General features: G+C 58.9%; 1 protein-coding gene across 1 annotated transcript; it reads right to left on the bottom strand.

The window, feature by feature from the left end:
- Positions 1 to 18: 18 nt before the first annotated feature.
- COL8A2 (collagen type VIII alpha 2 chain) lies at positions 19 to 23,620 on the bottom strand. Its single transcript, XM_044770339.2, has 4 exons — positions 23,489 to 23,620; positions 15,419 to 15,463; positions 4,743 to 4,960; positions 19 to 4,137 (listed from the first exon to the last, which is right to left on the bottom strand). The coding sequence occupies exons 3-4, from the start codon at positions 4,942 to 4,944 to the stop codon at positions 2,219 to 2,221; spliced, it is 2,121 nt and encodes a 706-aa protein (XP_044626274.2). The 5' UTR covers positions 4,945 to 4,960; positions 15,419 to 15,463; positions 23,489 to 23,620; the 3' UTR covers positions 19 to 2,218.
- Between the last annotated feature and the right edge of the window lie 3,886 nt (positions 23,621 to 27,506).

The raw sequence follows: 27,506 nt of genomic DNA, 5'->3' as shown, positions 1-27,506 counted from the left end.
TGTCAGCACAGTGCTGTTTCACACAACAGGTTTTATTGAGGTTGTGTCAATACCATTATGTTTCTTTTCAGAAAGAAGTCCCATTTTCTTTGATTCCCGAGTGCATTTTCCCAAATCTCTGACACAGGGCACATAATAGGTAAGTAAAGAACTAAACTTCCTATACCAGGTTAGAAATGAAATGAATGGAAAACATTTAAACCTTAATTTTTTTAAAAATTAGGAATCAGAATATAAAAATGCACAAGGCACTGTAGTTTTCATAGTTAAAACCTGACATCGTTTATCAGAGCTTGTCAGTTAAGTGGACACCTGGAACTAAAATCCCATACACATTTCGCAAACACCCACCACCCCTCCCCAAAGGCTTCAGGAATGACATTTAGCAGAAGCTCAGTTCTGTGAGACAGCTCTTTTTTCTGGCTCCCCTCATTCCCTCCTTAGTTCCCTGGGCTCCTATCGGGAGCTGACGAATTTCCGCCTATCAGAAGTCTCCCTAACAGGTCAGACGGCGGGGACTCTGAGCCAGGGACGAGGCCCGGCAAAAGGCCCCACCAGGTATGGTTTGAGACTCCTTAACTCTCTGGGGTGTTGGGCAGTAAGAAATCCACCATGAACCCCAGCCAAAACCTGTTCTGAAAGTGTCACTTGAGCAGATTTGAGTTGTCACTTCTTTTGAAAGTTAAAGTGAGCAGTCAGATGACCTGCTGTGTTGGGAGAAGCTGTGGGTGGGGAGGAGGCCTGGCCAGGGGCCGGAGGGAACCACCATCAGAAGTCAGCAGTCACCCTCCATGGTCAGCACGGACAGGCTGTGCAACAAGATCCCCTTGACCGACCGAGGGTCACACTTGGTGCAGGGAAGTGGGCTGGCTTGGGGGCCTAAGGGAGAGGCCCGAGCACTGGGAGAGTGGCCCTCTCTGCCCCAGCTCGAACTCGGGGCTGCGGAGATGGGAGTGGGACCCTGCTCTCCTGCAGGGGAGCTCTGACTGCGGAAGATGGCAGAAACCTCCAGAGCCAACTCATTCCATAGGGGCCTGTTGGCACCTTTCTTCTCAGAGCCTCAGCCTCCTGGGCCCTAATCCTACTCAGAACAGGAAATTGGAACCAGAGGGTGGAAGGCAAGGAAGCCCCCAGAGTAACCCCTCTAGTAGACACACATACCCACCACATGGTTCTTATTAAGGAAACGCAGGCGGGGCCTTCATCCCCCAGCTTGTGTGCACCTTGTTCTGAGGGCCAAACGAGGCTCCCGCCTTGATGCTGGGGTTGGGGTGGCAAGGATCCTTTACAATTTTGTATGAGAAAACCAGCCCTCCTCGCAGCAGCTGAATGAGAGCAAGGGAGGAATCCTATGTCTGCTGGCTGTCCCTCCTGCCTCATGCCTGCCTGTGGCAGTCCCTAGGGGCCTGCGCAGCTGCCCCTATGCTAGACAGAGCCAGACTTGTGGGGGGAGCCTGGGGAGATGGAAATGAGTGTGAAGAACTGCCATCCAGCCCCACATCCATGCTCCTACCCCTCACAAACCACCTTTCCCCATGGCTGCAGCTGGAGCCTGCAGAGGGGCCGCGCACCTGTGCCCACCATGGACAGGCCTGATGCACAGCATCCCCCCTGGGGTTGCAGTCCTGGCAGGGCGTCCACACTGGCCACCTCAGTGGATCCCCTCGTCTCCCTTTCCCCTGGAGGGAAACAAAAACTCTTTAGGGGACCCACCGTCAGACGCTGGAGGTCCCGGGGGAGCTGGAAGAGCCCCAGCCAAGAACTGAGGGTGCCCCATTCCTTGAGCAGGTGCCATATAGGGGCCAGCAGGAAGGGCAGGGCTTGGGAATATGTCTCCCCGAGGGGGAAGCTCAGTCCCTCTCAGCTCTGACTCAGAAGCAGCATCCTCCACTGCCCAGCAGAGCCCAGGACTCACAAGGGGGCACGGGTCTCTGACAGCAGAGCCAAGTGTCCTGGGGCCCCGCCTGCAATGAGGGTGCAACCTCGACACTGCATAGACACTTGGGGGAGAGGAACTCAGATCAGCCTCTTCCAGAAACAACCTCAGCCTGCATGGAGGGAGAAACCAAGTCAGTCTCCTGGGGCCAAGGCCACGGCCACCTCTGTTCCCGCCTCTGTTCAGCCTTTGGTTTTTTCTTTAAATGGAGGTTCTTTGTAACTGAGAAGGTCTCTCTACCACTAAAGAGCAGGAGGCCGGGGCAGCAGGGTCCCCCGCGGGTTATGTGGGGCAGAGCAAGAATCCTGAAAAGGAGGAGTGGATGTATTCAGTGGAGTAGAGGCCGTTGGCCTGGTCCGAGGGCATCTGCACCCAGACCTGGTCGTTGGGCCGCAGCTGGAGCACTGCCCCGCCAGACGCCTGGTCCAGGTAGCCCTTCTTGTACTCGTCGTAGGTGTAGGTGGCTGGCACGTTGTTCTTGTACAGGGCCACCCACACATTGGTGCCCTTGACGTGCACGTGGTAGGCAAAGTAGTAGACCCCGCCCACAGGGCAGGTGAAGATGCCAGTGGCCGGGTTGTAGCCACTGTGGCCGTTGTAGAGAGTCCGGTCAAATTTCACAGGCATGCCCGAGGCGGGAAAGGGTGAGGTGAGCACGGCGGTGAAGGCAGGCGTGGCATGGGCCGACAGCTCGCCCAGCCCAAACTGGGGCTTACCCCCCTTGCCCAGCACGGCACCCTCCACGCCACCATTGGGCAGCTGCAGGCCAGCGATGCCAGTCTCATCGAAGGTCCCAGGGGCGCCAGGGGGGCCAGGAGGCCCAGGAGGGCCAGGAGGGCCTGTGAGTCCTGGGGAACCAGGGACCCCAGGGGGCCCTGTAGGCCCAGCCACGCCGGGTTCCCCCACTTTCCCCTCTCCAGGGGGCCCTGGCAGGCCTGGTTCACCCTTCAAGCCTGGCAGACCCTGGGGCCCAATGGGGCCAGCTGGGCCCTGGAGTCCTGGGATTCCTGAGGGGCCTCTCAAACCAGGCTGCCCAGGGAGCCCCAAGTCACCCTTCTGCCCCAGGGCTCCTGCCACCCCTGGTCCCCCAGGGCGGCCCGTGAAACCAGGCTCACCCTTGGGCCCAGTTGGTCCAGGGGGTCCGTGGGCCCCGGGAAGCCCCCTCTCTCCTGGGACTCCAGGTTTCCCAGCCAGGCCACTAGGCCCCTGGTCACCCCGAATGCCAGGCACTCCTGGGGGTCCTCCAGGCCCTGCCTCCCCCTTAGGCCCAGGGGGCCCACGTCTGCCAGGGAGCCCTGCAGACCCTGGAAGTCCAGGGGGGCCCCCAAGGCCCTGTGGGCCCTGCTCCCCCGGCTCCCCATCCTCACCTGGCTCACCCCTGTCCCCCAAGAGCCCAGGGACACCAGCTGGGCCCCTGTCCCCCTTGGGGCCTGGTAGTCCTGGCATCCCATAGCCAGTGGGGCCTATCAGGCCAGGGAGGCCCCGGGTCCCTGGTTCCCCTTTGGCCCCTGCTGGGCCCTGTGGCCCTGGCACCCCTGCTGCCCCTGGTACCCCTATACCATCTACCCCAGGGGGCCCTTTTGGGCCCAAAGCCCCTGGCTCCCCCCTGGGTCCTGGCACCCCGGGAGGCCCAGACTCACCCTTATCTCCAGGGACCCCAGGAAGCCCATCCAAACCTGGTTTGCCCAAGCCAGCTGGACCAGGGAGGCCAGGGGGTCCGGGGGCACCTCCCTGCCCTGGGGCCCCAGGTAGCCCTGGCTGGCCCACTCCATTATCCCCCTTGAGGCCTCGATCACCTGGGGGCCCAGGCTCCCCTTGGGGCCCTGGCTCCCCCCCAAATCCTGGGGGCCCTGGCACCCCCTGGGGGCCCGGTTTTCCAGGGACAGCAATGCCTGAGGGCCCAGGGAGGCCAGGGGGTCCCGGGGGCCCCCGGAGGCCTTGGTCCCCTCGTATCCCTGGCTCCCCCCGAAGCCCTGGCTGCCCTGGTGGTCCCACCTTTCCTGGGAGCCCTGGGGGACCAGCTTTGCCCATCCGAGAGAAGCCAGGGGGGCCAGCGGGGCCAGGCTGCCCATGTAGCCCAGGCTTTCCGGTGCCTGGCTTTCCTGGGAAGCCAGGAGGGCCAGGGGGCCCCCGAGGCCCCGGTTTCCCAGGGGGGCCAGGCTCTCCTTTCAGGTCCATCGGCAGCAGCGGCAGAGGCATTTCTGAGAGAGAGAGAGAGGGGTCAGTCAGGGGCCTGGACAGCGGGGACCGGGGACCCCCTACCCACTCCCCGCACCAGCATGGGGTACACGGGGGAGAAGACAAGGCTCTGTATCTGCTCATGAAGACCGTGCCCTGGTCTCCCCCTCCCTGCTGTCACAGAAGATGGGGTTTAGGGGTGGTCCAGTGACCATCTTGTGGGCTCCTAGCACCCAACCTACCCAGCCTGGGCCTTCCCCAAGAGCTTGAGTTGACTCTCATCTCTGAATGACCTGGGGGTGGAATGGCCGCCAGGGGGCACCAGCAGCCTCCTTAGAGCCAGTCAGAGCAGACGCCCCCGCCCCCCCCCACTTCCCAACATACCTTCCCGCCCCCTCCCCCATCCCACTTGAAGACCACCTCTGCCAGGCAGCTGCACCCTACTTTCAGGCCCTCCGGGGGTGGGAGGCCCTGGATCAGCATCAGGAAGAAAAGTGGAGATGGGAAGATCTTTGGTGAGGATTGAGGGGCTGTGGCTGGGGGGCCTGGGAGGAGCTGATGGAGGTCGGGAGGCAGGGTGTTGGGGGCAGCAGCTGTGGGAGGCACTGTGGGGCGGGGAGGCGCTCACCCAGGTACTGGCCCTTGCCCTCGCGGAAGGGCGGCCCCACAGGTCCCTTCTGCATGGGCTGCGCGTACTTCACCGGCGCGTAGCCGGCTGCCCCGCCGGTCCCGCCGCCAGTGGCTGCCTGCAGCCCGCACCCCAACACCAGCAGCAGCAGCAGCAGAGGTGGCAGTGGCAGCGAAGACAGGGGCGTCAGAGCCCCCAGCATGGCGTCCACAGGCGTGCTGCAGGGAGGAACCAGAGGGAACATCAAGCCAGCCCCTGGATGGTTTGGCACCAGGCCCAGGGGCTCATAAAAAGATCAGAATTCAGCTGTTATTCACAGGCAATTCCCGAAGTCTCGGAGTCCAGAGAAGTACCTCCTAAACCTCTGCCAACCCGCCCGTGGCTCTGCATCCCCATCGCTGTCTCCCCGGCCCCTACCCTGCACAGCAGCCTTCCCCAGACCAGTCACTCTGCAGCCAGACATGCTTCCAGAGCACCATCCCACCTCGGCAGCCCTGCCAAAAACCCTTGGATGATAACACCCACTACAATTTGCTGGGCTGGCCCTCTGCCAGCCCGGGGCTATGCCTCTCCAGAGGCAGGAACTCACTCAATCCTCCCAGCACTTTCACAGGGTATTATTATTGTCATCCCCACTTTCCAGATGACAAAACTAAAGCAAAGGTCTTTAGGAAGCAGAACTGGGATTTGACCTAGATCTGACTTCACATTACGGTGACGCCCTTCCGGGCTCCTCACTGCCTTCAGGATCAAGTCCATGGTGCCCAGCACAGCATTCAAGGCCTTTTACATCTAACCTGTGGCTGTGTCTCCAACCCTATCACCTCCCAGTCCCTTCTCTGCCTCTCCCTTCCCCCACCGTTTGCCCTAGCAACACAGAACTCCTTGCGGGTCCAGACACCAGGCAGCCTCACACTTCTGGGCCTTTGCGCCTGCTGTTTCTCTGCCTGCGATGTTCTCCTCTCCTACTCATCCTTCAAAGCCTGGGGAGCTGTCACCCCTTCCTCTAGAAGATTACCCCCTCGCTCGTTCTGGCCCCAGCCTAGCCCTGTCACGCATCTGGCTCAGCTCGGGAGGGAACAAGGCCGCGTGGGGAAGATGCCAGGCTCAGTCCTCCACTCGCGACTGGGGAAGATGGGCAAGAGGTTTCCACTCTGTGGACCATTGCCTTATCTGTAAAATGGGATAACATGTCACACAAACCCAGATACACCAATGTTCACGGCAGCATGATTCATAACAGCCGAAAAGAAGAAACAACCCAGCTGTTCATCAACTGAGGAATGGATGCAGTGCAGTAGATCCATGTAATGGAATTTTATTCAGCGATAAAAAGGAAGTACTGAGAAATGCTACCCTACGAACGAATCTTGAAAACATCATGCTAAGCGAAGAAGTCAGTCACAAAAGCATATTACATGATGCCATTTATATGAAGTGTCCAGAACAGGTAAATCTATAGAGACAGAAAGCAGATTAGTGGTTGCCTCGGGCTGCGGGTAGGGGCAGAGGAGCGCCTGCTAATGGGCACAGGGTTTCTACTGGGGTGAGGAGAACGTTCTGAAATTGATTTGGTGATGGTTGCCCAATTCTGTGAATACTTTAAAAAACCACTGACAGCCACAACGGGAAACAATATGGAGATTCTTCAAAAAATTAAGAATAGAACTACCATATGATCCAGCTATTCCACTGCTGGGTATTTATCCAAAGAATATGAAAACACTAATTCAAAAAGATGTATGTACCCCTATGTTCATTGAAGCACTATTTACAACAGCCAAGACATAGAAACAACCTAAGTGTCCATCAACAGACGAATGGATAAAGAAGATGTGGTAGATACATACATATATATGTGTATACATCTATATACACACACACACACAATGGACTACTACTCAGCCATAAAAAAGATGAAATCTTACCATTTGCGACAACATGGATGGACTTTGAGGGTATTATGCTAAGCGAAATAAGTCAGATGGAGAAAGACAAATACCATATGATTTCACTCAAATGTGGACGATAAACAAAAACAACAAACAGACATGGATACAAAGAAGAAACTGGTGGTTGCCAGAGAGGAAGGGGTTGGTGGGAGGACGAAATGGGTAAAGGGGGACATTTGTAAGTGACAGATAGACACTAGACTTTCGGTGGTGAACATGATGCATACAGAAGTCAAATCATAACGATGTACGCCTGAAATCTATATAATGTTGTAAACTAATGTTACCGCAATTAAAAAAAACATTGAATTGTATACTTTAAACGGGATAATTGTATGATATGTGAATTATATCTCAAGAAAGATGTCCTTTTGTTTTGTTTTTTTGGTGAGGAAGATTTACCCTGAGCTAACATCTGTTGCCAATCTTCCTCTTTTTTTTTTTCCTGCTTGAGGAAGATTAGCCCTGAGCTAACATCTGTGCCAGTCTTCCTCTACTTGAGGGATGCCTCCACAGCATGGCTGATGAGTGGAGTAGGTCTGCTCCTGGGATCCGAACCCACGAACTTGTGCTGAAGCAGAGCGCATGGAACTTTAACCACTGGGCCGGGGGGCTGACCCTAAAGGTGTTATTTTTAAACTGGGCTAACAACCTGCTTCTCAGGCTGCTGTAGCTACTAGAGATACTGTGTCTGCCTCACCGCGGGCACCCGTCAATATCTGAATGAGGGACTATCGCATTTTGCACACCCAAGCCCCACTTCCCTTTGCGTCTCATGGGCCTCTCTGCACCTGCGCCTGGCTGCAGGGAGGGCCTGGGGGATGTGCACACCCGGGGATGCGTGCAGCAGCAAAGCCCTCCCTGGGGCTGGGTGAGTCTGGAGCTGCAGGCTGACGTTCCTGCAAAGGCGGCATTGCATAGAGCTCTGGAGGAATGGGTGCAGGGCTCCGGAGAAGGTCGGGGAAGCTGCCAGCTCAGCTCTGGAGTGCAAATTCCAGCTCTGCCATCAACCTGTTCTGCACCCTTGGGCAGGCTTCATCTCACGGAATCCTTTCAACAACCCCTGAGGCTCACCCAGTCATTATGTCCATTTTATACATGTGGGACCAGAAGAATTCTTCGACTGTCAGACTCTTGCCCAGGACACATGACTGGCAGGTGTGAGAGCTGAGGCCCCATGCAGAGCTGCCCTCAGCACAGGCCACCTGCTCCCCCTGCCAGGACTCACAAGGTGCCGCCACATAGCCTGCCCGGGTGCTGCTGCCGGAGGCTCTGCCCAGACGCTGAACTAACACCCAAAGTTCCATCCCATCAGCCCTGGGAGGCACGTTAGCCCTGTTTTAGCCATGAGGAGACCCCGTGTGGTGAGAACCTAAACACAGGCAGTCTGACCCTGAGCCCCAGCCCCAACCCCCAACACCATCCCCCTTGCAGGATAAGGGCCCTCCTGCGCTGGCCACCTGACCTGGGGGCCCATGGGGGCAAAAGGGGTGCTCACACATGCACAGAGCCAGACTGTTCTGCCTGGTGGGGGGCAGGGGGCCGAGGGAGCAGGTGGAGGAGGCAGAGCTTGTATTAGGAAGCAGAGGGGGAGAGTGAGTGGTTCTGGCCTGTGTAGGCCAGAGGCCAAGGTCATGGCATGGCCACAGGAGGACTCAGGATAGCCCTGGCGCCAGGAGCCCTGACTCCCTTCCCATGCTGAGCTGAGGCCTCACCAGGGGTGGGGGGTGGTGGAGGGTGCAGGCAGCCTCAGGCTTAGCTGGGAGGGTGCTTGGTGTGGGAGGGCTAAGGAGGCGCACAGACAGGCAGGGCGCCAAAGGAAGAGCTCCAAGTCCAGCCAGGAGCCCGGGCAGGGCCCCCAGCCAGCTCCCCACCTGCCATTCCTCCTTGGCAACGCAGGCCTCCAGGAAGCGTCCCTGCCCACGCCCTGGGCTTGCCCCATCCCAGCACCTCGTGCACTGCGATCCCTCTGCCTGCCAAGGGAGGAAAGGTCCGCAGCGGCCACAGAGCAGGTGCTTCCTGTGGCAGGAGGCATGTGTCTGAGCAAGGCCGGCTCCCACCTCGGGTCAGGCACCGCCTAGCTGCCTTACGTTCAATATCTGGTTCAATTCCCACAGCATCCCTGGGCAAGAGGAGCTGTGGGGAGTCCTCTTTCTGTCGGTGAGGAGCCTGAGGTTTGGAGCAGCACAGGGATGCACCCACTGGCAGGAGCGAGGAGCCAGGATTTGAGCAGAGGTCGGTTAAAAACCTGAGCCCCCAGCCGCTGTGACACTCTGCCGTGGGGAAGGGAGGGAGCACCAGAGCGCAAAGCTAGACAGAGAGGGGAGCAGAGAGAGAGAGAGAGAGAGAGAGACTGTCTCTGGGCTCCAAGCCGCCTGCGGGGCTGAGGTGGGAAGGATTGTTCCAGCTCTGAGCAAGGAGGCTGACATGTGCCAGGCCGGGTGGGGAGCTGGGGAGTGGAGGCAAGGGCACGGCCGTGTTGAGAAGGGGGCTGCTAAGCCTGTTAGAGGGTTTGCAGAGAGAAATGACCCCCCCCTGGAATGGTACCCCATGACAGTCCAGGTGGGACAGACTGCCCCCCACCCCCAGCCACCATCAGAGCCAAAGGTGCCTGCGCGCCTCTGAGCCCCCGGCCTCCTTTTCACTGTCACCCCTTTCCCGCCCTCCCACACCACCCCCAGACTCCCTGAGGCTCTCTGGCCTCCACACATTCGGTTCCCTCTGCTTCGCCACCTCCTGACTCGGACTGGTTCTTGGACACTTGGAAGCCCGCTGGAGGCCTCCCCTGGCTCGGCTGACGCCTGCGGGTCCCCACACAGCTCTTGTTTCCCTCTCTGGCTCTTTTCCTCTGCCCGCCATGTTCCCCCCACTTCATGCCCAGCACAGGACGCGACTGGCACACAGGGAGGCTCCGTTGAGTGTCTGCTCACAATTCACCGTGAAATTTAAAGACCACTAACGAATTTAAAGACCAGTAACTCCCTCAGTCCTTTCTTCAGCCTTTGCACAGACCCATGTCACACTCACCCATAGAGCCCCCTCCTCAGGCAGAGGGGCTCCTGTCAGCCAGAATGGGAAGAGGCGGGGACACTCACATGGCCTCCATCCCAGGACTTCAGCTAAGAGCAGCCTGCAGGGGCAAATAGAGGTGCGAAGGGCAGACTTGTTCTCCCCTCGGGAATGGTGGCCAAGCAGGAGAGTGAGGGCCGGGGGGGGGGGCCCTGAGGCTCAAGCCCAGCTCTGCTGCATGACCTTGGGCAAGCCATCACCCTCTCTGGTGACTCCTTAGGCAGGAAGGCAGGAGCCAGGGCAGCTGGGCAGGGGCTGGGCTGGCAGGGCACGAGGTGGGCTGCATGAGGAGACGCTGATTCAGAGGATTGAGGAGTGGCGGCAGCGGGGTAGACGCGGTGTTTGGACAGCTGCAAGTCCTTAACGGGGATTTCCCCCCTTTTCAACAAATCCCCGTAAAACAGCATTTTGTCCAAGTCAGCGTTTTGTGGCAGCCTGGGCCTCCTCCCGGGGCGGCCAAGGAGGCTGGCTGGGAGCACAGGGGTCCAACAAGGAGAAGTGGCGTGGATGCTGACCCCTCCCCGGGACATGGCTGTCAGAGGGGAAGGGGCATCAGCTCACAGTGACCCCTCCCCGCCAGGGCCCTCTCACAAAGGGTCCTGTCCCAGGGTGACCAGCAGAGGGGCCCAGGTGATCCCGTGGCATTTAAACGCCTGCCCACTCCCATCCCATTTCACAGATTGGCTATCAGAGGTCCAGACAAAAAGGGGGCCTGAGGGCCCCCAAGTTCCCAACTGACCATGCAGGGGTGTGGCTGGTGTGGCTCCAGCAGCCCCACGGCGGGGGGGGGGGGGGGGGGGGGGGGGGGGGGGGGGGGGGGGGGGGCGGGGGCGGTGCCTCCTGCTGCTCCCAGTTCCCCCCATCCCCCCAGCCAGCTGTGCCGAGGGAGCGGTGGGAGCGCTCAGGCAGCCAGGCCTGGCCAAACCACAGGTATGTTATGAGACGCTTCCTGTGGTGGAGACGGTTCTGTGAGAGAGAGCGGCTGCCCCGCTCTCTCCCCTGGTGCCCCGGCTCCCTCCTCGCCCAGCCTCATCCCTGCTCCTTCCCTGGGTCTCTGGCCCTGCCTCATTTCTCTCTTCCTGTCTGTGTGTGTGTCTCTCTCTCCAGCCCTGCGTCTGTCACCTCAACAGGGGGCAGCATTTCTTGCCCAGGCTCTTCCTATCAGGGCTGCAGCCCTGGGGACCCCTCAGGCCCTCCTAGGTCGAGGCAGCCTCTGGACTCCCATTCTAGCCGGCTGCTTACCAGCTGGGTGATGTTGGACAAGTGATTTACCCTCTCTGAACTTCAGTGTCCTCATCTGTGAAAGGATTAACTGAGATGATCCTAGTCTTCAGCCCCTCCAGGTGCGCTGCCCTGTCCTGCTACCCAGAAGGCCAGCAAGTCCTCCCTTCAGTCTAACCTCAGTTCCGCCTGCTGCAAAGCAACATCTCCTCTAACCCTTAAAAAGCTCAGGTGACTTGCTGCCAAAGGCCAGGTCCTTGCGAAAGTTCCCCAAAGAGAATTTCTGGGCTTCTAGGCCTTTCCTCGGACCACTCCTGAAATGAAACTGACCAGGGTCCCACGGCCGGCTTGGGACTAGGATGGAGTCACGGATCCTGGCGAGGAGCAGAGGAGCTGCCCTTCTCACCCACTGGGCATGACGCCCACCCGCAATGGCCCAGCCGGGCAGCTCCAGACTCCAGGGCTCCCGAACCCTCCACCCCACCTCCCTCCCGGGCGGGGAGGCCCGTGGAGATCGGACAGCCCTGACCGCCCTCCTTTTCTGAGTCCCAGATGAAGGGGGTCTGCTCCACGCAAGGCCCAGGCCCTCCACACCTCTCGTCGGGGGATGCCTGCCCCACCCCCGCGTCCCCAGCCTCTCCATCCCAGGTCCACGCAGGCCTGAGCGCGCCCCTAGCCACCCTCATCTCTCTCCAGGCCTCTCAGCCAGGCTTCTCCAAAGAACCGTCCCTGCCCTCAGCCCCGCCGGCGGCTCGCCCCCCACCCTCCCGCCTCGGCCCTTGCTTCTCCCCAGCCCTGAATCGCACCCCAGGACCCTGCTCTCCTCCTTCCGGGGAAGGCTGCCCCTCAGAGTCTTCTCTGCTCCCTTCCTCTGCCCACTCTGCAGACCCAGGCTTGCCCCAGGAGCTGGCTCAGGCCTCGTCTCTTCTCTCTCGATGTTTCTTCTGCAGTTTCCAGCTCTCACCAGCTCCCATGGTTCCAATCCCACCACCAAGGAGACACATGTCTCCTTCCCTGAGCCCCAGATGCTTGTGCTCCATTACAGTTGAGCATTTTCACCTGGCTGTCCCTCAGATACTGCCACCCAAACTACTGTCATTACCTTCTCCCCCATTACTAGCTTCTCCCCTACTCCCAGGTGCCCAGGCCAGAAATCTGGACATCACTTCTGACTCTTCTTTCTGTACAGGTTCAGTAAGGAATTTCTTTAGCCTATACCGTGCCTTAGCACAATTAGAAAAGGTTACCCCTCCCTCCAGCTGACTCAGGCCCTATTCATCACCTTTCCTGGGTGCTTGTACAGTAACCAACCTGCACAACTGTACATGACAGCCCTGTTCCTTTACCCTCAAACCACCAATCCAATCCTGTGGACTCTGCCTCCTTTAGTTCTCTCACTTCTGTTCCTTTCCCTCCTTCCCCATAGTCTCTGTCCTAATACAGACCTTGTACTGTCCTAACACAACCCAGGGCCTGGTGCATCCAAGCCACTCAGTAAAGGTTTGTTAAGTTAAATTGCCAAGTTCTCACCTGGATTATCCACGAGAGCTTCTTTCCCACCCCTCACCCTCAGCTTCTCTGTTTCCCTCAATACATCCTATAGATACTCCAGCAGTGCTTCTCAAACTTGAGTGCGCATCACACGGTGTGTTAAACTATTCCTGGGCCCCACCCCAGGGATCCGATTCAGTAGGTGTGATAGGGCCCAACATCTGCATGGCTAACAAGCTCCCCAGTGATGCTAACGCTGCTGCTGATGCTGTGGACCATACTTTGGCACAGCTCTGCCCATGGCCCTCCCCTGCTCTGGATTCTCCAGTGGCTCCCTGGTACCGACATGATAATTTCCATGTTATTCTGCAATCTGTGTGGCTTCCTGGAGGAGGACTCAGGAAGGATGTAGACCAATTTTGTAGACCTTCCTACTTTAGACTCAGTAGGATGTGGACCGAATAGGATGGAGGGGGTAGAGGGGGTGGAGAGATACCCTCTAGGGCTAAGAGGTATGTGTGTAAGGGGCAGTCTTGGGGCCAGCTCGCTGTGGGAGCCACGTGGGTGTGCGCCACTCCCATCTGAGTCCCTTCTTCCACATCTCTGTGTCACCAAGTCCAGGTCCTCACCTGCCTGTGTATCTCAGGCGTCTCTTGGTGCGTCTCCTCCTATCTCTGTGTCACTGTCCCCTCCATCTGCCCATCTCTGTGACCGTTTGTCTTTCTCTGTCCTCTCCCATGTCCTTGTCCCTAGATGCCGGGCTGAGTTCCAGGCTCTGTAAATCTCTAGCTGTCAGTCACTTGACGGGACCCTCTGGAACACCAGCGTCCACAGCCTCACGCTCATGCTAACATCAGGCCCGGGTCTGCCCTCCCTGGACACTCCCTGAGCAGCCCCCAAGGTCTAGGTGGGGACTTGTGGCTCCAGAGCCCATGAGCTGAGCTCTCTGTCCTGCGGGATCACTACAAGACTCTGAACCCCTCGAATTTAAACATGCAGGCGTGAGGACCGCCCCAAGGCCAAAGAGCTGCCTGCAATCTGCGCGGGGGGAGGCGGCCAGGCTGGGGCAGGGCTACCTGGGGGCTGCCTCACTATCCGGGTTGATGGCAGGACCGGAGGTTGCCCCCTCCCCACCTTGCCTACCCACCTGGCTTCGGTTCCACCAAGAGTCCCAGCATCCCTCCCCCCACAGGTAAGGCTCCCAGACCACAGGGGACCTCTATCTGGGAAGCAGTACTAGAAGGAGGCTTGAAGGACAGGTCAGAGTTCAACAGACCCATAGTGCCAGGTGATGGTGCAACATGGAAAACTGAGGGCAGAGCAAACATCTGGGCAAGGAAGACGAGGGGGCTCCTGGGGTGCGGGTGTCCAAGAGAACCTGCGGGTCTGGAGCTCGAGAGAAAGAGACATAGGCTGAAGACGAAAATAGGGCTTCGGGGCTGGCCCGGTGGCGCAGCGGTTAAGTGCGCACATTGCCCTTCGGTGGCCCGGGGTTCTCTGGTTAGGATCCCAGGTGTGGACATGGCACCGCATGATAAGCCATGCTGAGGCAGCGTCCCATGTATAAAGTAGAGGAAGATGGGCACATATGTGAGCTCAGGGCCAGTCTTCCTCAGCAAAAAGAGGAGGATTGGCAGCAGATGTTAGCTCAGGGCTAATCTTCCTCAAAAAAAAAAAAAAAAATAGGGCTTCACTGGCTGGGTTGGGGCAGCCTGGACGAGGGCCATGGGCTCACCCTTGGGGAAAGCACCCATGTTTAGGGAGTGAGAGGAGCCCACAGCAGCCCTGGGCTCCAGCACCCTAGAATCCAGACACCCCAAACTTCTCGATGTTTCCCTCTACCCTCTGCCTGCCTCTGCCAGCATGATCCCCACGCGTGGATGGTTCTTTCTGTCTTTCTCCTCCAGGCAGACGTTATTCCGCCTGGGCACCTCCTCCCCCACCTTATCCCTGACTCAGGCTTGGCACACAGTAGGTGCGCAATACAGTCTGCAGCCCAGGGGCTCATGCTCCAGGCCTCTGACAACCCGCCCTCCCAGCTCCAGCCAAGCCCCCAGGATGGCTTCTCATAGGACCCCCTCTTCTTTGGGGCTCTTGCGGAGTCCTTCTTAGCTCCAGGTGGGAGGGGGCTTGGGCTGAACGTCCCTCCCCACAGGGGACTAGGTCCACCTCCCAGGCCCCCAGTCTCTGCCCATCTCTGAGACTAGACACCCACTATCCCCAGCTGGTCCTCCCTAGGGCGGTAGGAACAGCCAGGCAGGGGCAGAGGAACAGAAGAGGCCCAGCAGTGGGCAGGACCCAGGGCAACAACGTATCCTCAGGCAGGTGGCCAGGGGACTGGCCCTTCCCCGCCAAGGAGCCAGTCTCATTTCCCAGCAGAGGCCTTGAGCTTCTGACCGGGACTGACATGGGGGCGTCCCCTGAGACCCAGCTACCCCCAGGCTCCAGGCCGGCCTAGGCGGGGCCTTTTCGGCTGCCAATTCCTCGCCTTCTGGTTCACATTTGCAGCCTTTTCCGGAGCGCCACCCGCCGCCCGCTGCCTCCCCACGCCTGCCAAAATTCCTGGGCCTTCGCGGCTTCCCTGCGCGGTGGCGGCAGCGTCGCGACGGCAGGAGGGGCTGGGCTGGGTAGGGAGGGGACCCGGCAGGAGCGCCCGCCAGGCCACTGCACTCGGGCAGGCCAAGCAAACACGGGCTGCGCCAAAGAGCTGGGGCGAAATAGTTCACAAATGAGAAAAAGCTGCTTCCGAATTGGGCCAGGGTTTTAAAGCCCAGGCTGCAGGGAGCTGAGGTCACTTGCAAGAGGGGCTGCCTGTCAGGACACCCTGAGCTGAGCCTGGGAGGGGCTTCCACTGTAGCAGGAGGGAGCGAGGTTAGACAGCAGCAAGCACAGGCCTCACCCAGCCAGGGAAATCAGAGAATCCCGCCCCAAAATCTAGCTTACCTTTCAGGTCGGAGGGGCCTCTGAAGGTCCCAGCAGAGGCAAGGCCTGAGGATGAAAGGGAGAAACAATGAGGAAGAGGCCAGGAGCCTGGGCAGCCTCTGGCCCCAACTCACAGCCACCCCCGTGCCTGCCACAGGCTTCTGACCAGGAGCCCCTGCTGCAACGTTGGCCCCCACCCCAGTCTCTCTTCTCAGGAGGCCAGGCTGTGAGACTCCTTCATTCATTCCAGGCACACAGAGTAATGCCCCAGGGCGCCTGGCCCTGGGTTGATGGCGTTCCTCCTGTCCTCGGGCCCAGGCTGAGGAAGTCTTTCTGTGTGCCAGGGTCCTACTGGAGAAGCCCCTACTATATGGCAGGCCCTGGACTGGAGTGGCCCACATTATAGGCTAGGGTTCCTGCTTGGGGAAGCTCCTACTATGTGGGGAACCCTAAGCTGGGCCTTGGGACACAGAAATAGCTCAGCCCTATACCCTGCCCTGCTCTGACTTAGCTAGAGGCATCAGACCAGTGGCCTGCATGTAACTGGCAAAGATCTCAGGCTATGGGAGCACAGAGCAGGGAGCACTGATTCCCCCTCGAGTCTCCCCAGAATGCTTCCTGTAGGAAGGGACATCAGAGGTGGATCCTGAAGGATGAGTGGGAGTCTCAAAGGCAGACCAGGTAAGAAAGGGAACTTCAGGCAGTAGGGAGCTACTTGGCAGATACAGGGAAGGTTCCAGAAGTGCTGTGGGGTTGAGAGGACAAGCAGGGGCTGAGAAGGCTGGAGCAATATAGTGAGGAGACATGAATCCCGTGCTTGCCTTTCTCTGGAAGGCAATGGGGAGCCATGGAAGGTTGTTCCTGGGGCCACGATGCAGTCAGAGCCCTGGACGGCCAGGTCCCCATTTCTGCCTCCATCAACCAGGATGCCAGGCTGTTGCAAGCTCTACTCCAGATCACACAGCTGCACACAGGGGAGCTGGGGCTGCAGTCCAGACCCAGACGTGACTCCCGGGTGACGGAGAGGGGACGCCTAGCCAGCCCACCTGGCAGAGAGGCCTGCTGGCTGCGTCACTCTCTCCCCCAGCTGCTTGCTCGCCTCTGCCCGCTCCCATGGAAACTCTGACATCCCGGCCTGTCTCTGCACAAGCAGCCAGAGGCCGGAGCCAACTCGCTGGGCCCTGCCTCCATCCCCGCCACTCTGAACACCCAGAGGTGGGTCATGAGGCTACTCTCAGAGGGCCCCTCCCGGCTGAGGGAGCCTGGAGGGGAGGTCCTCACTGCCCAGCTCAACCCCAGCTTCTCTGGCCCCAGCCCCCACCCCCACCGAGAGGCTCAAGGAGGGACTGCTGCTGGATCTGGGCTTTGAAGGATGAACGTGGATTTCACCAGGTGGTAGTGGGGAGAGGCGATGGGTCCAGGCCAAGGGAACCACGCGGGTGACGGTATTGGAGATGCAAAAGCCCTGGACATATTCAGGGGATGGAAATAACAAAAAGAAAAGAAACAAACAAGAGAACTAACCAATTACAGCTAACACTGACTATGTACCTACTATGTGCCAGGCACTGCTCAGGGTTCTTCTCATAGATTATCTCATTTAATCCTCACAACAACCGAGTGAAGTAGGTACTTCATTTTCCCTTTTTTACAGATGGGGAAACCAAGGGACAGAGAGGTTAAGTAACTGGCCCAAGGTCACACAGCTCATCAAGGGTAGAGCCTCGATTTGAACCTAGGCTCTTGGCTCCAAAGCTTGGGCTCTTAACCTCTCCACTACACAGATGATTTGACGTGATAAGGGCTGGCTCAGGTAAGCCTGAGAAATGCCCTGAATATCAGGATCAGAGACCCCAGACCCAGCCTAAAGCTAGCTCCCCATCCCATCCACCCATGTTAGCCCTTATAACGGTTTCTAAATCCCAAGTCCGTGTTCGGCAGCAGACATAGCCCCAGGCACACCCCTGGCATTATTTTATCAGATTCTCCCATAACCCTGTGAGGTGGGAATTGCTGTCCCATTTTTCTGAGGAGGAGCATTGAGGCCCAGAGAGGTGACATCCATTCTCCAGGGTTACAGGGCTAGGAAGCACCGGGGCTGGGGTCTGAACCTTGGGGCTTGTCCAGCCCCCAAAGAGCCAAACCTGTACTCCTGGGCTTCCTAGAGACCTCAGCCACCAGTCTGTCTCTCCACTTCTCCGCCACCCTTGGCTGTCCCAGATGGCAACAGGGACAGGCAAGGCTGGGGACAGAGGGAAGCCACTATCAAGGGCCCTAGGAGTGCACACCCATTGACTAAGGTTCCCTCTGTCCTACAAAATAGGGAGCTGGGGCGGGTGGGTGTGCTGGGGCATTGCCTGAGCCAACTTCAATGGGATTCTGTTCTTAACCTCCGTCTCCAGCTGCCTTCCCTAATCTCCTCCCTCCTTGAGCCCCTCTCCTGGCGACATCTCCTCCTAGCACAGAGCCTGCTGCCAGCTAAATCCCAGGCCAGATGTGGGTGGGACAGTCTGCACCTCCTGTCCCCCACCAGCTTCTGACAACTGCCGGGCTCCCAAGGAGGCTGGCCAGGGCCCATGGCCCAGGTGCCCACCCCAACTTTCCAAACTGAGGTGCCGATGGCCATGAGCTCACGGCTCCTCCCAGAGGTGGGCTCACGGGAGAAGAAGTCCTCATTTTCTGAGCTTCTACCCCAAGCGGGCCCTGGGCTAAGAGTTTTGCTTAAAAAAATCATGACGGTTTAAGGACCACTCAGGAGCCCAGCCACACGTGTTCTCCCAGCCGGACCTCTTACTAGCATGTGGCTCCTCTCGTCTGTGCCTCAGCTGCTTCCTCAATAAAATGGGGACAATTCCTACTTCAGAGAGCATTTGTGATGACTAAACGAGTCAATTTCATGTAGCAGACTTCAAGCAGTGCTTGGCATATGGAACATTCAAGAAATGTTTGCTATTATTATTATAATCATCACCATGACACCTCCCAAAAGCCCTGTGATGTTAGTATTATAAACCCTATGTTACAGAGGAAGAAACTGAGGCTCAGAGAGAAGTCACTTGCCCAATGTCATCAGCTAGCCAGTGATGGACGGTCCCGGAGTTTGGACCGAAGCTGTCCACAGATGATGCTGATGGAGCTGAGGCACAGTGTGTGTGTGTGTGTGTGTCTGTGTGTGTTTATGGGGGGGTCCTCCACCCCCTCAGCCCGTCCTGCCTGACCCCCAGGGGCTCCCCTCCCCAAGCCCCTGCTGCTGCTGCAGGAGGGGACTCTGCATTCCTGGCTAAGCAGCCGGATTTGCTGTGCTCCGGGAACTATGAAAAGAATGTTTGCCACGAGCTGAGCCGTGGTCGCCTGTCAGAGGGAGCGTGGCCCGGAGGGCCCACGCAGAGCTGTGTGGAGGCCAGCAGCTACCACGGTGGGAGGGAAGGAGGCTAGACAGAAAAGAGAACTTCTGGGTAATGAGGACTGTGGACGCTGGATGGGGGCGGAGACCAAAGAGTTGGCCTCCTGGGATCTTTCAGGAAAAGAGGAATGATTCCTCCGCCCACAGTCTACGGGGCTGCTCACCACAGGCTCCGTGGAGAGCCAGGATGGCACCACTGGCCCATCTCACGGGGGGGATTATGGAGACCCAGAGGAGAAGCTCACTGAGGTCACACAGCAGCTAGTGGCAGAATTGAGACCCGAGACCAGGACCCCCTCCTCCCAGAGGCTGCCCTCACTCACAGGACCCACCAGGACCACAGCATTCTTAGATACTAGAAAACGCCATCCCCACCCTCACTGCTCTGGGCTCTCTCCGGGCCTGATGTCATACCTGCTACTCCCAATGTTCCCCACTCCTCGAAAAAGCACCTTGTGCTATGAAAATGTCTGGGACACTGTGGATATTCAACAGTTAAGTTTCCATTTCTTTCCCTGGAGAAAACCAGGCCAAACCAGGCCCTGGAGAGGGCAGTGACCCGGGAGGTCAGTGGGAAGAGCGTGAGCTGTGTGTCCTCTCAGATCTGGGAGTGAATCCCAGCTTGGCACTCAGCAAGGTGACACTTGGCCAGGTTACTGGCCACTCAGAGCCTCTACCTTCCCCTCTGTGAAATGGGCTACTGATCCCTGCCTTGCGGCATTGCTACAAGGACTCAATGAGACATGTGAACACAGGACCTGGTGCACAGGAGGGGCCCAATAAATTTACTGTTACCCTCCCCCAAGAGGACATAAAGAATTGAAATTAGAGACCTCAGGTGACAAGATTCCCTCCATCCCAGGTCCCTGCTGGGCCCTGCTAGGTGGGGCAGCCTCTAGGAGAAGGGATCTGGCCTCGGGCCTCAGTTCTGCCACTGGCTGCTGTGTGACCTCAGGTATGTTCTTCTCTGATGCTCCATAATGCCATCCCTGAGATGAGCCGGTAATGTCAGCATGGCTCTCCCCAGGAGGCACTAACCCTCTGCCACCGGCTTCTGTCCTCCAAGAGCCAGAAAGCTCAGCCTAGCTCAGTTGCACGGGGACAGTCACCTCCCAGTTCAAAACTTTACAAGAATCTGGGGGCTGGCCCAGTGCCGCAGTGGTTAAGTTCCCACGTTCCATTTGGGCGGCCTGGGGTTCGCCGGTTCAGATCCCGGGTGTGGACATGGCACTGCTTGGCAAGCCATGCTGCGGTAGGCGTCCCATATATAAAGTAGAGGAAGATGGGCATGGATTTTAGCTCAGGGCCAGTCTTCCTCAGCAAAAAGAGGAGGATGGGCAGCAGTTAGCTCAGGGCTAATCTTCCTCAAAAAAAAAAAACGAAAGAAAGAAAGAAACTTTAAAAGAATCTGAAGGGACGAAGGGCCAGGTCTTCCCCAGTCCCTTCCCAGGATCCAACCAGAGAGGTATAACGGGCAGTGATCAGCAGTCCGGGGGAAAGTTCCAGGCGCTGCACCCTGATCACGTGTGCAACCTGGGACCACTCCTCACCTCTCTGCAGGCAAAACGACCCCAGGGACAAGTATTAGCTTTACCATTTTATAGATGGGGAAACTGAGGCTCAGAGATGGGAAGTCCCTCACCCAGGATCACATGGAAAGTAACCCAGGTCTGTCTGACTCCCAAGGCCAGCTCTTCCCCTCCCTGCATGTGCTGCCTTCACTCAAGATCCGCTGTCCACACCCCACCACCGTGGAAATGCCCACAGAACAGAGTGGGTCTGGAATTCTCTTTCTAGGAGCGTGACTTCCCTGGCTGACATCTGGGCACATGTATGCACACATGATGGCCTCACACACCCCAGGCCTCCCAGACAGTTACCCCCCAACTCATGGCCACACTCAACACCCAGCTCCCCACCATCTCAGCATGCTAGACCCCGGGGTCCAAGCCCACATCTCCCCTTCTCCTGCCTCCTCTGGGGACAGGCCACAGCCACCCAGTGCAAGGCTCCTGGCCAGTCCTCTCCTCACCCCCACAGAGAGTCAGTCTCCGAGGCCTGTCCAGTCTCTCCCCTTATTCCTCTCCAACTATTTCTTCCTCTCATCCCCATGGCAACCACCCACCTCAGCCTCCATCACCTTCCTCCTCAAACTCTGCCCCGCCTCCGCAGTGGTCTCCTTGCCTGTAAGATGCCCCTTCGTCCTCGCCCCACCCCCGCCCCCAGCAAAGAGAGTGATTCCCAGACTGCACCAGTCTACAGCTCACACCCTCTCTCTGACAAGGCCCTTGGAAATCTGACCTCAAAGTAGTTGTCAGTCCCTCCCACTCACTCCCCAGTGTGTGGGCCAATTGCTCACTGTCTCCTGAGAGAACTCTGCAGCGTCCCTCCTCCACATCTTTGCACCTGCTGTCTCCTCCGACTGGAATGTCCTCCCAGCCACCCTTTCAGCACGCGCACCTGTCAAAGTTCTCATTCTCCTTGAAAGCCCAGGCAGAGCCGCGTCTTTGGGGCTGCCTCCCCTGATCCCCTCTGGCCCCCAACTTTGGCTTGCACGGTGCCACCCCATCGTGTACGTTGACGGGCACCCTGAGACGCAGCTGCACCCCACATGAGAGGCCGCTATGCCTCTCTGGTTCTTCCACCCAACTCCGTAAGTCCCTCGGGCCACAGATGGGACCAGCTCATCAGAGGCCCCACTTCCCTACAAGGGGAGCCCCATGCCTGTGCCTGGGGGGTCTGGAGTGGACCAGGGGTCCAGCAGGGCAGGGCAGGAAGTGGGGGCTCTGGCCACCATTGGTCTGGCGCAGACCCAGAGGAGGGGAGGTGGCAGAGAGGTACTCAGGCTGGCAGCCCTGCTTGGTGTCTTGCCCCCGCCTCTGGCTAGCAGACACATTCACTTCGATTTTTTCTTTCCCCTTCCTCTGAGCCAAAAAAGCCAAAGAGCAGAAACACTCATTTTCACTGTGGTGGACAAGGTGAAACTGGAGAGAGACCCTGGTGAGTATGTCTGAGGGTGAGTGTGAGTGCATGTGTGTTTGTTGTCCTGTCTGAGCACGTCTGGCTGGGCCATGTGGGGCCTGCCGTGTGTCTGTAGGAGTTTGGGTGCGTCTGTTATGTCTGTGTGTCTGTGTCTGTGTGCGTGTGCACATGCCCTGTCCTTGTTTCAGCATCTGTGGTGTGTGTTTCAGTAGAGCACGTTTGTGTATGTGATGGTGTGTGACTGTCAGTGGGAGGGAGTGTAGCTGTTTGTGTGTGTCTGGTGTGTCCTCATTATCGTTTCGGGTGATTGTGTGTCCAAGTGTCTGTCAGTGTTCACCAGCCCACACGGAGGACAGTTGGGGCATCTATGCCCTGATCAAGACCACCAGCTCCTCACGGGTGCCTCCCCATACCCCCACCTCCTCCCCTGGGCTCTAGAATGGGCTCGCTGAGGGCCCCCCGTCGGCTCAGGTCAGTGAGGGTCAGTCCCCAGAAAGGGACCTCAGGCTGCCTGACCCTCTGGCCATCTCAGCCCCACAGCCCCCAGACCTTCCAAAAGCCCAGGGCAGCCCCCAGGAGGCTGCCTTCGCTAAGGGCGCTCCAGGAGGGGATGGACACTTGGCGCCAGACAAAGGCTTGGGCCTCAGCAAGAGGCACTGAAGGCAGACAGGAAGGTCTTCTGGGTTGCCAGGGTGCCCCGAGGGAGGTCAGCGGCATTTCTGTGTCAGGAAACCACCATGTTCTCACACACACTGAGGGTCTCACACAAGCATACACAGACTGGCCCACATTAATAACATACCGGCAGATACTCGCTGTCCCCCTCACGCCCCACAAACACGCGCACTGACAGGCTCACACGGGGACACGCATACACACAAGCAAACTCAGAGGGTCTGCCCTTCCCTGTTGGCCATTCCGGGGCTCCTCGGGCTGAACAGCCTTTCTGCGGGGGGCCGGGGGGCCGGGGCCACAGTGCTCCAGCCCCAGGACAAAGATGTTGCAGAGGCTGTTCCGGACCCTCAGAGCCCAGTCCCTCGGGCCAGGCAGCAGCCCCCTTCCCCCTGCAAGTCTCAGTCCCCAGCTGAGGCGGGGACATTCCTCAGAACCCCAGTTTCCAGTTTAGGGGGTGCTGCGAGGACACCTAGAATAGGAGGGACTACGGGGCAGAGGCAGAAAAACACAGAAACTGAAAGGCCGCCAGCGAACGAGCAATGGCAGAGAGATGGGGAGAGAGGGGAGGGTAAGAGCTGAGGGGGCTTCCCGGCGGGGGGCTGGAAGGGGCTCAAGGCTCCCCACCCCCTCCTCTCTCTTCCACCACCCTCCGAAGGAAACGTTGTCATTCCCATTTTACAGGTGGGAAAGGAGACCTCCAGAGGTGAAGGGACACGCTCGGAGCCACATCGTCAGGGATTCCAGCCGGGACTGTCTGACGCTAGAGCCCCCGCTTCTGGGAGAGGAAGGCAGGAGGGGGCTTTATCCGGGATTCTGCCTAGGCCGCTCTGGCAGGGCGAAAACGGGGTGCAGGGACTGGGATGGGCTCCCTCATCTCAGCACCGACCCCCGGGCCCGAGTCCCCCTCGAGTCCCCATCCCGGCGTCCGAGGCGCTGGCCCGGCCGTCCATGACAGTCTTAGCGGGAGCCCAGGCCGGCCCTGCCCTCGGGGCCCCCCAAGCGCGAGCCGCCGCGCCAGCCCCCGCCTTTACCTGCAGGGCCGGCCGCCGGCGCCGCTCCTGACCCTGGAGGGCGGCGGCGCGCGCGGGCTCCGGAGGGGCGCCGTCGGGGTCCGCGCCGGCGGGGCTCCGCGTCGCTCTGCCGGCGCCCCTCGCGGCTCCGGAGTGGGCGGGCGAGAGTGGGGGGCGGGAGGGGCGCGGCGGGGCGGGGCCTCCGCCCGCCTCTTTCCACAGCCACGGCCAAGGCCTGCGCCCCGCCCGGCGAGCGCGCGCCGGCCGGCCTGACATCGCCTCCCCCCCGGGACCGCTCCGACCGCCCACCCCCGCGCACGTCCCGGGCGGCTCGGCCCCAGCCCTCCTCGCGCCCCCTGTGCCTGCGTCCCGAGGGCCGTCCTGCACCTCCCCTGCCCTCGAGGCCTCCGGGTCTAGGGGGGCCCCAAAGCCCGCCGCTGAGAAGGAGGGCGCGGTGTGGTCAGTGAGGGCAAGGGGCAGCACAGGGGTTGTGGCCCAGACGTGAGGAGTGCACGGAAGGCTTCCTGCAAATGGTGACCCAGGCCCAGGGGGAGGAGGAGGACGGGCGTCGGCGGCGATCGGCACGTTGGGGTTCAGCGAGGTGAGCCTGTGTGCTCAGCGGCAAGCAGGGTCCGGTGCTGCGCGATCTTGTAGGCCAGGCTGAGGCTGGTTAGAGGGCACCTTCAGGGAAATGGGGAACCACAGAAGACTCTAGAGCAACGCAGTAACGTGGTCCAGAGTTGTGCTTTAGAGAGAGCGCCCTGACTTCTATGTGGAGGAAGATAGAGGCAGGGACAATAAGGAGGCTGCTGGCATAATCCTGGCTGGTCCAATGAGGTGGGACTGTGAGGGGGGCCGGGGAGGGGTGGGGGGCGCTGGGAAACCAGGAGAGCAATGACTCAGAAGGCAAAAGCAGAGTGTTTCTAGAAGGCCAGGGAGGCTCCCAGTGTCAGGTGTCACAGAAGAGCATCCTTTTGGGACTGGGAATTAGAGGCTGGTGGTTGGGGGCGAGGGGGCAGGAGCAAGAGCCAGGCTCAGAAGCCAAAGGAGCAGCCACAAGGGAGGAGGTGGAGGCAGCATGCGCAGTAGAGAGTTTAGATGAACTGAAGCCAGGAGAAGGGGGGTTGGGTGACAATGTGTGTGTGTGTGTGTGTGTGTGTGTGTATTCTAAGTGGGAAAGAGCCAAGCCCTCAGCAGGTCCAGAGAAGGAGCAGGGAGGGCCCAAGGCTGCCTGTCTCTGGGTCTAGGCCCACCTCCATCACCCCTTCCCCTTCCTACTGCCTGCCCTCCAAAGGCCTCCCACTTTGCTGTCCCCCTGCCAAGGTACACACCAGCCCCGCCACTCCTCGATGGGGCCTCTCACCCTCGCCCACCTCCAGAGCCTGGGCCCACTCCCGTCCTACCCCTCAGACCAGGGGAATTGCAAGGGGTCTTTGGGTCTGGTCTCCTGGCCTGAGCCAGCCCAGAGGGACTACAGGGGAGCCAGGCAAGGGCCTTGTTCAAGGAAGGCGACAGGGCATGGTCGGCCAGGTACCTAAGAGGACACGGGCTGGAGTGGAGAGCTGGGGCCCTGCCCAGAGATGGTGTGAACACCGGGCCCTTGATGGGGATCAGGTAGGGGCGAGTGTTCAGGGAGCGGATGGGAGCTAAGCAGCAGGGACTGAAGGTTGACAGCATGGATCCTGGAGGTAGACTGCCTGGGTTCAAGTCCCAGGGCCACCACTCAGCAGCTGCGTGCCCTTGAGCAAGTTATCTGACCTCTGGTGCCTCAGTTTCCTCCTCTGAAAAGCTTGTTGTAAAGATTAAATCTGTGAATCCGCAAAGAGTGTTTAGCTCTGAGTGTGAGCTGATCTTCGAGTCAGGAGGGGAGCTCAGTGAAGGGGACACTGTGAAGCAAGCCGACCAGTGAGGGGGGCGCTGTGCCGGGGAAGAGGCTCCCGTGGGCTCTGCACACACAGACACTCAAACACACTCAGCCAGTCCCCAACACGGTCCCTCCCCCAATACTCCTGACTCACTCCGTAAACTTCCCCAGGGCCGTCTGGCCTGGTTCTATGCGGTGCACACCATCCCCTCCCTTCTTGCCCTGCCGATGCCCTGCAGGGAGGGAATGCTCTGGCTCCTTCTTTCAGTCGGCCCTGGAAGGCCAAGTCTGGGCCCTGTCCTGTGGTCCTGTGGCCCCAGTGTTCACAGGCCCCCTTAGGTGGACCTCTGCTGCTCATCCCCCAACAGATGCTGAGACAGTCATGCCACAACCCCGCCACAGCTGCCTCCTTGTCCACCAGCTCCTTGCGCAGCAAACCTCAAGGCAGGAAATGCGTGTCTTGGAGCCAGAAGTCTGTAGACTCTCCCACCAGGCTCACCTCTGAGCGAGGCCAGGCCAGATTCTCAGCCAGGCTCGCCATCCCATCTGTCAGGGGCTTCCACCTTTGCTGTGTCTCTGGCGATGTCTAGATATCAGTGAGTCAGCTCTGCCTGTGGTCACCTGCTGTGTGGCCTTGGACAAGTGCTGCCTCTCTCTGGACTTCAGTTCCCTCAGCCACAAGAATCAGAGGCTGGCCAGAGAGGATTCAAGGACTGTTCTCGGCCTGAGCAGGGGTGTCAAAGGGGGTGGGTGGTTAAACTGAACCAGATGAGGCATGTAACCTGCTTAGCGCAGCCCCTGGCAGAGCCGCCGCTGGCGCCCGCCTGCTGGTTCAGAGCATGGGCTGAGGAGTTGAGCAGACCTGGGTTTGGATCCCAGCTCTGCCTCTCTGTGACTGTGGGCAAGTGACCTCATTTCTCCAAACCTCAAATTCCTTCTCTTGGAAAGGGGGATAATGATAGTCCCTAATGACAGCAGCTAACCTTCGCAGGGCCCTTACTCTGTGCCAGGCACTATTTGGAGTACTTTATGGGGATTAACTCATTGAATCCTCACAACAACCCTGAGATGACCCTTTGAGATTGGTATCATTATTGTCCCCACTTTGTAGCCTGGGAAACTGAGGCACAGACGGGTTAACTGACTCGCCATGGTCACGGAGCTGGGAAGTGGGTGAGCTGGGAATTGACCCAGGCAGGCTGGCTCCCCAGTCCTCGTCTTTCCCACAATGCTAAAGGGCCTCTTAGAAGAGATAGTGAATACACAGGGCTTAACACAGCCTGGCACATAGTAGTGGCTCCGTAAATGTTAGCGACCCTTATTACCGTTACCATCTTCTCCCATCCCTTCTAAATTTCTATCTTGATCTGCCGATAAGAAAACTCTCCAGGCTCCAACCACCCCAGGTTGGAGCCTAGGGAGGGTGTGGATGGAACCTTCCTCTTGCCACCCTTTGTCTGTCTGGCCAGCTGAGGGGAGGAAGGGGTGTTTGCACAGATGTGTGGCCCAGGGTGTGCACCTCGTCTGGGGAGGGTTGTGGTGCCAGTAAATTCCTGCTCCACCAGGGCCTTGGTGATTGTGTACCCCCCATCCCCACCCCTGACTTCCCACATCTGCTGGAGGACTAGACTCCTCATTCTACAATTCCTGGAAAGTCTGTCCCCTGTCTAACCCTCCTTCTTCTTTTCGGTCGGGAAATGAAGACCCCTCCTGCAGCCCTCACCATTCTCTTCACTTCCAGCCCAGGGGATCTCTCAGCCCCATCCTCAAAAATCCCAGTAATGCAGTGGAAATTAAAGTTACCTTAAATATTCTAATCTTATAACAATTTTGCTTCAATCAACAACTAAATGTGACCACATGTGCCCAGACCACCCAGCAGCCTGGTTGGAGGTTGGGGGGTGTGAGGGGGTGAGCTCCTAGAGGGATGGAGGGCAGAGGGCTCTCTCAGGCATGGGCCTGGCTCTGGAGGGGCTCCCTGGTGGAGAGGGCTGCAGGTCCTTGGGTCCCTCCCTCTGCTTTCTCCTGGCCTACCCACGCTGGGCAATCCGTCCCCTTCCTCACCCTCCCCCAGGCAGCCTGGGGAGCACAGCAGGCCATGGGTGGAGTCTCCCTATACTCTCTCCTCAACAGCTGGGCTTGGGGGGCTGGGGGCTGGTGATGTTCTACGGGCGA

Source organism: Equus asinus, chromosome 5 (assembly GCF_041296235.1).
Source record: "Equus asinus isolate D_3611 breed Donkey chromosome 5, EquAss-T2T_v2, whole genome shotgun sequence".
Classification (NCBI taxonomy): Eukaryota; Metazoa; Chordata; class Mammalia; order Perissodactyla; family Equidae; genus Equus; species Equus asinus.
The sequence above is the reverse complement of the archived record's forward strand: the minus strand, read 5'-3'. Positions and strand labels throughout refer to the sequence as shown.

Coding starts and splice junctions, on each gene's coding strand:
- COL8A2 (XM_044770339.2), bottom strand. CDS start 4,944: ATGCTGGGGGCTCTGACGCCCCTGTCTTCGCTGCCACTGCCACCTCTG. Junction 4,138..4,742: donor GGGCAAGGGCCAGTACCTGG/GTGAGCGCCTCC, acceptor TCTCTCTCTCAG/AAATGCCTCTGCCGCTGCTG.